This window comes from Corapipo altera, unplaced genomic scaffold (assembly GCF_003945725.1).
Source record: "Corapipo altera isolate COAL_440 unplaced genomic scaffold, ASM394572v1 122, whole genome shotgun sequence".
Classification (NCBI taxonomy): domain Eukaryota; kingdom Metazoa; phylum Chordata; class Aves; order Passeriformes; family Pipridae; genus Corapipo; species Corapipo altera.
In genome coordinates, this window is record NW_020884961.1 from 532392 (window position 1) to 544446 (window position 12055).

At 37.4% G+C, this 12055-nt stretch overlaps 1 protein-coding gene across 1 annotated transcript in view; it reads right to left on the reverse strand.

Annotated features, from left to right (window-relative positions):
• The window catches only part of B3GNTL1 (UDP-GlcNAc:betaGal beta-1,3-N-acetylglucosaminyltransferase like 1), a 112055-nt gene that overhangs the window by 75198 nt on the left and 24802 nt on the right, over positions 1-12055 (reverse strand). Inside the window, exon 6 of the mRNA XM_027664103.1 lies at positions 5719-5814. Coding sequence (XP_027519904.1) covers positions 5719-5814 — 96 coding nt within the window. The remainder of the gene's footprint in view (positions 1-5718; positions 5815-12055) is intronic.

Genomic DNA, 12055 nt, shown 5'->3' on the forward strand with positions numbered 1-12055 from the left:
GGAGGGGAAGGTAGGGCTATTTCAATATCTCATCTACCTTTTTAACACAAAAACTGGGGTTTGTCCATCAAAAAGTAGGCAAAAGTATAGTTTCCTTAAGCTATAAAAGACAATGATATAGAAGCCCAAAGCAAAACTTAAGTGCTGTTTATTTGTGAGCCAGCACATCAATAAGATAAATATAGAACATCAAACAAGAATAAGAGGAGCACTCAGAAACGGGAAGTTATTAGCTGGTTACACATCCATAATTGCAGCCCTACATTATCAACTAAGTCCTGATTTTATTTAAACATCTTACCCTATTTTCAAAGTAATTTTCAAAAGTATTGAGGAGATAAAAAATGATAATAATAACTTGGAAAGCAAATTATGGGTATGTGAAAATTTAACTGTCGACAGTCTTCCTTTATGCTTGGCATTACCTGTCCATCTCCTATACCCAATGTCTTAAGAAAAATAGATTTTAGGATGGAAACATGTTGCATTCCATATTGGCATGGTTAATAAGGTAAAATACAAGAAAATAGCTGGAACAAATTGTAGCTCAAATCAGAGATGAACTTTTTTTATCTGTTTAATTTCTATGTCCATCAAAATCATACCACGCTTTTCCTGCCATACAAGGATCCATCCTGCTGTAAGGCTGCATTCATCAAGAACTGTTTGGAATAAAGCCAAACTTACTGCAGTCACAAGTTGCTTTTATACTATATTATAATATTTCTGTTCCATTTAAACATTGCCATGTATTAGGAACCACATTCCAGCCTTGTTTAAGCATGCAAATCATCCAACAAAATATGAAGGGGAAAAATCCCAGTTATTCAACACTCCTTCCCCCTATGGGACACCTTTAAACTCATGCAAAACTGCACACACACAAAGCACAAGCTGTATACATTTCTGAATTCCTCCAAACCTGTTTCTAAGTTCAAAATATGTGACCCTGAGCTGCCTTTACATAAAGCCTCACTGGGAAGTTCTAATTGTGCTTTGAGTTCACAGATGTGGGTAAGCCACTTCTCATTAAACTTTCTAGAGCTCCATGAACCCTTTGACACGCATTTTCACATGTAAATATAAACACTGTCAAGCTTGTGAAACTTTGGTTCATTCTCCTCCAGAGGAGAACAAGGATCAACCACAAAAGGAAGCAGCCAGTTGGTTTTTTCTTATATACTAAAGGCTCAACCCCATATAAACCACTAAAATCTGCTGTAATAACCAGTTTGGGACTTTGGCTGTTTCATTCATTAAAGCATCAGGACTTCACTATTAATTACACATTTTTTAGATAAAAGGGGTGAAAGAAGAGGAAATGGTGACCAAAAAAAAAAAAAAATCCCAAGAAAGTGTTGAGTATCTTTTTATTGAAAGACAACAAACACAAGGGAGCCATTAATAGTGGCAAAGATGGGGGGAGGTGGAGGGGATTTCAATCAGCCTTTTCATGTTTATTCATTTTTAAGTAAGAAAGCCTTTCCTTCTGTCCAGTTTTTGCCTTAACTAATATAACCAGACATCAGGCATTGCACACAACCATCCCCTTTCTGAGTGCTGCCTCAATGATTATTTCAGTTCTGACACAACGACAACCAACCCAAGCACTAAAAAAAGTGGGATTTTCTGTCTGCAAGTAGACAAAACAGATGCTCTGTGCCAGAGATATCCAATCTGTGGCCCACCTGGAAAATTCATCTTACTTACAATCTATTCCTACCAGCTTTTGAGCACTAAGAAGATGCCTATGGAGACACATTATGGCAATGCAATACTGAGTGCACTGAATTTATGGAAAAGGTCCAGCCAGGCTGTCAGGTCCTTCTTGCTTTAAAAAACAAGCTACATGCTCTGACTCAACCACAGCGCTGGATCTATTTCCAAACTGAGAATTTGTAGTAAGTTCTGATATGAAGCATGAATATTTATCAAATATTAATTAAACTCTGGTATAGGAAGACCTACTAAGTGGAGAAGCACAGCTTTTAAACCTATGAATGAATAGAAAGACGTGTGCTATAAAACTATAACCTTAATTATTACTCTTCTGTCAGGTGGTTGGGAGAGATTATTCTTAAGAACTACAAATCACCTGTGACAACTTCCAGATTTATCCAACAGGAAGAGCTCTGAGATAACCTGCAAAGGCCAGCAGGTATCAGGAAGTCACACAGACACTCACAACTGTGGTTTGTACAGGCTATTATTTATCTACATTAGGACAGTCCAGTCTTATCATCCACAGGCCCGTTCCTTTTGGCAGGAATCTCCTCATGTGTCACTCTAGACTTACTGTCTGCTTTCTAAGTGAACAACCATATGAAAGAAGAGTAGTCTCTTGTCTTTGGGGAGGAAAAAATGGTAGGTCAGATGGAATTATGCTTCAGGCTGAACAGAACACTCCATGGGCTGGAGACTAAACTAAGCTAAGGCAGTGATTTAACAGACGTGGATATGAACTCAGCTCTTTTCATTACAGTCTCCAACAATCCCTAAAAACTACTTGTATAAATATTTGTGCAATTAATCCAACCATAAAACCATTCAGACCTTTTTACTTATACAGCCCACTAAAATTTCCAGCGTACAAGAAGGGCTGCATGATCAAACCTCAGTCACATTTACAAGCACAATCCAGACTCGGATATCCTGTTGGATTAGTTTTAATCTACATTTTTTTCACTTACTCCAACATCAAAACAGTCAGTTCTCTTAATTTGTTTACTCATTTTCTTCCTGTACCTGTCACTGTGCTCTGTTCTTACTGAACAGTTAAGATTATCCACTTTTAATTGGTTTTTCCACTCTTGGCCAGAAAGAGTGAGTCTACCAGAACACATGTACATGTATTTTAAGGCTTATATCACTATACCTATAAAAGCCTGCTTTAATCACCTACCATTTATACACAAGATAACCATGAAAAAGCAAATATTAATCTCTTAAAAAGTAGGGTTTTTTCATTATCATGCTCTCTTTGTACTCTACCAGTCCCCCCCCACTCTCTAGGGTCTATATTCTGAATTTTCACGCATACCATAAAGTATCTTTGGAATGTTACAGTATAATTGTTTAGAGAAACATTTAACAGATGAGTAAGCATCAAGAGGCCAGGGCTAAGGGAAAAGAGAAGTTAAAATGCTGGCAGTATTTTGTATTGAATGATCTTCTCAGCATGAGGACAGGGGATGGACATTTGATCCAAAAATCTGGTATTGACTCAAGTGATACAAACCCAGAGCCAGCATGGAGGGTATGAAGGCACCTACCAAAATATCTGCTCCCACCCACCCCTCCCAGAATGGGCTTTGGGCACTGACCAGTAGAGAAATCCAATGTTGTTTGATCAATAACAGGAATAACAGGAATATTATGATCGGGGATGACACGATCTTGACAATTGGCTCTTTATCCTTTTTTAATGCTTTCCCAATTTACTTCCCAAATAATCTGCATGTGCATGATACAGAAATACAGAATTAGCTGGAAAGAGAGCCAGGCATCGAGTACAGAGGCACCAACAAAAAAGCTGAGCATTCTTTCACTATAAGAAACTGCTGGAGACAACATGCTGTAAATTAAAGCAAATTTTCCTGAATTCCCTGAAGGATACTCCTCTGGGAGATTGTACAAATCCATTAGCACAGGTCCATCATTAGTGTTTTCTTGGGGTTCATTTTCTGAAGAGAGTTTAAAAAAGCACACCCAAAATAAAGTGTATGGAGTGGGACAAATCAGGCCTAACCTTACATAATTGATTCATACCCTGATTATTAGAGCACAGCTGAGAGGGCTTTTACTCCCAATTCCTCCTCAGCCACATACTTTTTTAAGCAAGAAAAAACCAAAATAATCATCCCCCTACCTGAATTCCTGACCAGAAGAAGGGGGACAAAGGCAGAAGAAGTGCTGACATGCTCTGGAGACCAAGCAGTTCTGTGATAGCAGAGCCAGAAAAGCCCAGCTGCCCCAGCCTGGTGCCACAGCTGAAGCTTGTCCCATGATTGGGCACCTAAACTCTCCCTCCGAGGGGGTTCTGTGGTGCTTAACAACAAACAAGTTACAGCTGGTGCAGTACAACCTTTCCAAGCTTCAGACTTCCATAAAATTCTCAGTAATGTGGTGTCTCTGAGGAACTGCTGTTCCTGCCTTAAATTTGGTGGAGAGCAGGGAACGTGTTAAAAATCAATGAGGGACACGCAAATAGTGTGACAATATAAATCTGAGCTTGTTAATAAACTCATGGATGAGTGGCACAAGTTCTGCTATGGAGCCTTCTAATTCCAAACTCAATGGATTTTTTAAAATTCCTAATATCTCTGTAAAATTGGTGAATCTAAATCATCTGTAAAAATAGTGGATTGATTAAGGCTTTAAGAGGTATCTGTAGGCACATGAGATTGCAAGGGACTTCCCAGGTCACCATATTTGCATCCTGCTATCAAAACCACTGCATTAAATCATCTCTTCCAGAACAAACACTTCCCCATCTTAAAATGAGTTTTCTTTTTCATATCCTCCCTTATATAACCTCAAAATTAGGATATTCCTTTTCATTTTCAGCTTAATTCATTAAAGACCCCATCCAGTGGCTATTTAGATGAAACACTACAGACTGTGTAGGACAAGTTTTGACATCCTCAGCTTTTTCCTTCTCTTCACCAACACAGTGATCCAGGTGCTGCTGTCACATAAATTCACCAGATTAAATCTCTGTTTTTTCTAATGCCATACTCAAAGGCAAATCCAAATATTCTAGGGGTAACTTTTCCTGTAACTGCTTTCCCTTGGTGAACTGCAGGGAACTGTAACATCACTACTGACTTAAAAACAGGGTCTGTAGATTCCTTGCTGTGTTACAACACCCAGAAGAGCCTGTGAGTATGTCTTTGGGGTTTGGTAACGGGGAACACAAGACAGTTTATAATGAAGTCTAACAAACTGGGTATGTTAATCTTTTCAGCCACTTAAATCCAGGGAAATCAAAAGCAAATGTCTTCCTACCATAGCATCCCAAAACCCAACCCCAAATACTTGGATCTTAATGCCTGCTGGGATGTTTTCTGCTAACCATCCGTTAGGTTTCTTACAATATTCCACGCAACATTCCCCCACAAGCTGGATTGATTTCTTCCACGGCTTAACTTGTTTTTGCCAAAGTCTCTTTTAGTTCAGCACTGGCCTCCTGCCTAATGAAACAACCTTTCTTTATGCCAAAAACTGTCATCTTCAGTTGCACAAGACTCATCTCACTTACAAACATGTGTAATGAGCCCAATGTTTAATGCCTGAAGAACTGCTATTTTCAAATGATCCTGAGCAAAACTTAAAACAGACACAGGAGTGGTCGGTACCTTGGGTGGGAAAGGAATCGTTCTCAGGAAAGGTTTTTTTTCCTTTTGTGTTTAAATACACCTTTTACAAACAAGTCCCTGATCATCAGAACACAAAAGCAGATGTATTTAAGCCCAACAGCAGTGAGACATGGAAGGCCCACACTGAACTGAAGTGAAAGCTTCATTCTCACCCAGTGTGAAGTCATCCTTCACATGCACCACAGCCTTGGCTCTTATCAAACAGACTGGCCTTTAAATACAAGAATCTGATAACCTTAGTAAGTTATCAAGCATTGCTAATGACTGAAAAAATCCATCTAAATAAACCTCCTGCTGTATTTTCCTGCCGTAATTTCAGACACAGCTGGAACAAAAATACCTGTGTGAGAAGTTGCTCCTGGGTCAGGTTATTGATCCAGCGAGTGTATCGTTCAGTGGAGTCCAGTGGCTCTCTTCTGACTTGGCAACCAACAATCTAAAGCAAAATGAGATAAATCCCACAGTGTAAACTGCTGCACACCCACGTGGCAACAAAACAAGTTCATAAAATAAACATTCAAAACATGGCAAGTCCAAGAATTATCTATACACTCCTTGTTACCCCCCTTTCATGTCCATAATATCATAAGGCACAGTTGCTCTGCTCAATTGTTCATTAGTGACAGACTCTGAGGGTCTCTAGAAAACCAGCATTGAGAAGTGTCTTTCCAATAGCTTCATTCAGGGGAATATTTGAAGCATTTTGGTTGAAATTTTCAGACGAATGTAGACATCTAAAATGCAAAATTTCACCCAAAATAGTTAAGGTTTGGCAAATGAAAATGGGAGGTTGAATAACACCAGACAATTGTACCAACAGTGTCATAAGCCACAATACCACACACGACTTTTAATTCATATAAAATAAAGGAAAAAACCCCAAACTGTACTAATCTTCAGATAATCAAGTTCTGTTCAAGAACAGGTGGAAAACTTCCTTGGTTTATTTTCCACCCTAAGGAATGAAGTGCATATACTGAGCACAGCAAGTTTCAATCTTCCAGGTATCTATTTACAGAGCTGTAAACCCCACATGGATGAGAGCAGTCAGGCTGGAATTCTGCACGTGCAGTTCTGAATACTTTTGATGTGGGAACAAAAACACCACGAGGAGACCTTGCTGGGGGACTGCTGGCAATGAAACATCACCATTTAGACTATGATTAAATACAGTCCAAATAACAAGCATGGAAAAAAAAAAGAAAGCAAGATTTGCTTATCCCATAAGAATAAACCAGAATGTCTCTGAACTATGAAAATTTTCCTCAATGACAATGATGAATTACTATGGAAAACTTCAATCCTTATCCTAACTTACTCCTCAATTACAGCTAGGTAATAGCAAGACCTTTTCAGAAGGTTAACCTAAAATTCTTTTAAACTGAATATAAATTAGTAGAGTTCCTAGAGGTGTTTTTAATAGGGGCACTCCACAGAGATAAAAACTTGACAGAAGCTGTGTCAGATGTACATACATCCTGTTCTTCAAGGATTATTTTTATTTAAGAATAGAACTACATACAGAACTCATTCATTATCTGGACAATAGAACATTGTAATCCACACTTAACAATCTTATACTTGTTTCATATATAGAATTAAAGAAAGAGAGGAAAAAAGGATTGATATACTTAACACTTTACTAAAATGTCTTCCATAATAGTGGCTTTAAGTTTGCTTTTTCTTAAATTACCTAAATGTGCTATGCACACACATATCTAAAGTATTTCTTTCCAAAAGGCTTTCTAATTATTTCTAAAATCTATTCTTTTACAAGCAAGTTGAATTTCTGTCTTCACTCCTCCTCCTCATTCCAAAACCCAAACCTACACAACAACCTGGGAATTCCTTCCTTTGCAAGCAAAGGAACAAAGCATCCATGGTTGGTGCTCTTGGTGGCCTTTCACTGCATTTTCATGGATGAACCAAACCCATCAGCAGGACACATAAAAGAAACGATTTCCCTCCTGCAGAAGATGGTATAATAAAGCATCATTTAACCACCTTCTTTATTTACAATGGCATCACATCAAAATACATAAAATACAGCATTACTGCTTGTTCCTGGGAACAGCTGCATTTTAACCTTGTAACACAACAGGAAAATAGCTACAAACAGATAACAAAGTCACCACACTGTAAGAGGTGAAATGTTTGCTCTCCCCTCTCCCCTAAGAGACCTCCTGCTTGCTTTCCATTTTCAGGACCAACACCACTCAAGAGCACTTCTGGCACCATCTCAAGAGCTTTGTTTTACAGAAAAATCTTAAAATTGTGGCTATGCAATCAAATTTATTTCTAGATCTTCAGCCAAACACATTCCACACCTTTCTGCTCTTTAGCTGCACTATTTCTCTCCCAACAGGACTCTGACTCACGACTGGGATTTTTGACTTATGGTTGCAAGATAAACACCACCAACCTGAGTCTTTGATAGAGGGTCTGTAAAGCCCAGCTCATGTAACCAGACAATGAAAATCAGATTATTTAGAGTACAAACAGCTTCCTCCAGCTCCCCTGTGTAAGGTGTGGCAGCAGAAACAACTGCACACTGATCCACATTTCCTCAGTGTCTCACAGAGCTTTTATATTCATTCACTGAATATTTCTTCTTGGCTCCTAAATTGAAGTGAAAGTTTTCTCACTGTTGCTTCTTTCATAACTTTTAAAATACTTTGATAAAAATCTTTCTGGCTTATTTTACACCCATTCAGACCTTCCAGAAAGTACAAGAAACTCCATATTATAAATATGCTTTTCAGTATTTTGAGAATCAGTTTCTATGCAAAAATATAGTTCAGCCAAGTTTCAACTTTCTGATCTAATTAGACAAGTTTATTTTTATTATTGCAAATGCCAACTGTATACTGGCACACACCTGTACCAAGATTAAACTATGTAATATATACAACAAATACAATATATTTCTTATTCCAACTGGAAACTTGCTGAAGTGCAGTATTAATATTCCTTGTATAGGAAGCAGTAACATGACCCATGAACAAAAATTGTTTCTGGCCCATAGCAAAGGACTGTGGCAGTTCATGGAAAAGCAAAACTTATCAGGAGAGAAAATCATGACAATCCTTTTTTCTATAACAGCAGATGAGGTAATTTGCTTTCTAGACAGACAATTACTTTTTAAATGTATTAAAGGTAACTTAGAGTTTATTTAGCTATTTATTTAATTGCAATCAGCATTGGCCTCTCTGGAAAAAATATAGAAAATAATTTATACTTTATTGCAGCAAGAGACAGTGATAGAAAAGAATAGTAAGAGCATAAAATAGTGGGTTTGTCTTAACTGCCAATAAATACATTTGCTGAAAGGCCATACAAGTAAACTTTAAAAATATAAACAGCTTAAAATGAGCTTTGTGGGAAGAAGTGGGCAAATATTCCACCAGTAGCTGCCAACCCTCTCTAGATGGTCTCAGACAGCCTAAGATGTCAAAACAGAATTACAGGTCTATGTTTAAGCACCTGTAATAACTCTCCCACTTCACATAATCTGGAGTGGAGTTAATGAATCATATCTAAATAAGATCATCAGAAACAATGTCACAGTTATGTACTTTATGGTACTACATTTAAAACATTTTCAGGAGTTAGAGAACTATAAAGCCAATCCAATATGACAATGATACAATTAAAAAAGTACAAATAACAATATAAAATAAGGTTTCTCCATGAAACAGTTGCTCTAAGTTGGTCAGAGAACCCTGGGTTAGCCATGATGTCTGAAATACAGATTTAATGAGCACATTTGATAACTTGTTGATCAATACAAAGCCCAGAAGAACTAGGTAGGATTACTAAATACATCACTAAATGGCACTACGAGCACACACAGTCACAGTTGTGTGAGTTACAAAATTGTTCCCCTGAAACACAAGATGATTTCAGTCCCACATCTGACAGGTACAAACCCCAGCACCCTGTACCAGCAGCAGAGGCTGGTTTTAAATGCAATATTCAGGTGGAGATCCTTCTTATTTGCACCATTTCAGGTTTTTAAGTTTCCCCTTGCACATACAAATGGAAAAGGAAGCAGGTGAGAGGAAACAAAGCTGAAATGAGTTGACAGTAATTAAAACCAACACACTTTCTGCAGATGTGGCACTTTTGGGTTTTTTAATCACTACAGCTTCCTTTACCACAACCTTTCTTATTCAGGAGGCAGCCTATGGGTCAGAACTCTCCCGTTGTACTCAAGAGGAAAGGAGGATGAAAAATTAATTAATTAGTCTCCAGTTTTATACCAGTATTTTCCATCCTTGTTTTATAAAAAGAGGAAATGAACAAAGACAGGCAAAAAACCATAAACTCTCCATAAGGCAGTAGGCACTGGGTGAACAAACACATGGGAGTCCTTCATATAATAGGTCTTATTTGAAGGAACCTAATCTTAAGGTTTTTTTTTTTTAATTGAGCAACCACTACTGATACTGAAACAGGTATTGAAAAAATATGCATTTTAGCATGAAAAAATGCACAGCTTTCCTGTACAAAACAAATGCAATTTTCAAAGATTATGTAAAGTAGAAGAGTTTCTTCTACACCCTGAGGAAGAAGGTGCAGTGTTGAGTTCCATGTTAGAAATATGACAGAATGATAGAAACCTCCTTTTAGAAGAGAACATAATTAACTACTTAGTGAAGCTTTAATTAGAAGTATCATAACATCTGATCCTAGATAATGTTCTGTAAGAAAGACTATTCAAATAACAAGTAATATAGGAAGGATTATCTCTAGGGCATGACACCTTTTTGCCCAATAAGTCTGTTTATGGGTGCCTACAGAGGGGAAAATCCTAAACTAAAGAGCTAACAAGAGTTATTTACGTTATCCTGAATGTTTAAGGCAGCTTTAGTTAACCAAGCCTACATCTTGATGTGTAAAGGAAAGGTAGATGTCACCTCTGCTGTCCCTAAACCCTACTTATTTTTGTTCTAGTCATTTCCACACAGCAATTTCCTTTAAGCAGGATTTAGTGATCATCATTTAATGCAGTGAAAAAAAGAAAAATAAACAAAAGGAATAGTTTTATGTGGTTAAAATCCTTCCAAAATTATATACTGGGGGAGGAAGGGAGTAAAATGTATTTCCTCTCCCTTTCATTTCCAAAGCAGGAAACTGTTCTTCAAAACACCCAATTTGCATTAGGTGTAAATATACAAAACACACCCTGGTGTATTTAAAGCATGTCTTAAAAATTATAAAATATGTTGATAGTGCTGGCTCCCCAGAGAATCCTTTAGGTCAGATGAATATCCATTTCCACAGATGTTCTTATCTTGGAGCAATCCATATTTAAGAACACCTGTTAAACATCCTACTTTGACACTGGTTCAAGTCCAAAGTCCACGAAAGGATGTTACAGGTTTATTTTCAGCACAGAAAAAGAGAGTAATTAAAAGCCAAGGAAGTCTGGATTTTCTTCAGTGAATGTATATGAAAAACAAGAAGTCAAGGTGGTGTAATCAGGACGAGCCCAGCTGTGACTGACACACGAAGATTTAAAAGGATGTGAAATCATGAAATATGAATATGACACTTTTGGGAAAACTTCGAGATACTACAGTAAATCTGTAGATAATACAGCAAATTAAATGAGTTTCAGAAGTCCTTTTTGAGTAAGGCCAATATATTGATAACAAGCTCAGGCAGGAAAAAGCACCAGGCCTCAGAAGCCCTCGTTCAAAATCTGCCACCCCGGGATAAACAAGATCCAAAGACTCAACCTCTGTATTAAGGCAAGTGCACATGCAATTGGAATTAAATAAACTCTTCAGATCCTGCTAAGATGCTTCAGAACCAGTCCTTCACATAAGGCTTGAGAACAGTCAAAAAGAGCAATGTGTTTGCACTATTTCTGTTTTAAACATGATTTCTCCTGTCTGTAGCTCCACAAAGTACGATTATAATAGTTATCAACAGAGCAAAATGCCTGAGCACAAGGAGGAGGGGATCTTGATTTTCAAACACTTTATGCTTCAGACAGAGTTTAAAAAATTAAATATGCTGGAAGTATTACAATCAGACATTCGTGAATATCAAACTCCAGTAATCACGACTGTTTGATGGGGATATTGGCATGTGGAAGCCATATTAAACACAAATTTAATTACCCAGTGGTGTAAGTTGGGATGTTTCCCATTTGGGATATTTGGTTAAATGTAGAACAGACTTAGACTGACACTGTGACTTTGAAAACGCACTGTGGTTTTTCAGAAATACCAAGTTAAAAAGAATCTTTAAGGAAGCTGCCTAATAAAAAGCAAAGACACAGCAGAATTCCAGTGATATACATGGAAAGGCACAACTAATGAAAAATACTCTCATATTGTCAAAGAAAGAATGTTCATATTCTTCAGTGTAGAGAAAGAAAAGGAATCATAATTTTTCCTCTTAAACGTACTCCACTGTCACCATTTCAGAACAAAACCTTTGCACAACTGCTGCTCTAGTTTCCACCCTCCATACCAAAAGATTACTGAAATATTACAAATAATTTTTAAATTAAAATACATAATGACAATTTCTTGAAGTCATAACTATAAATATTTTTAGAAGTACCTATACTGGACAGCCTTAATTTGGAGTTACATTTTCCACAAGCTGGAGAAAAATGTTAAAGAGTTGGTACTTTGATTACAGTGTGCAGCATAAGGGAA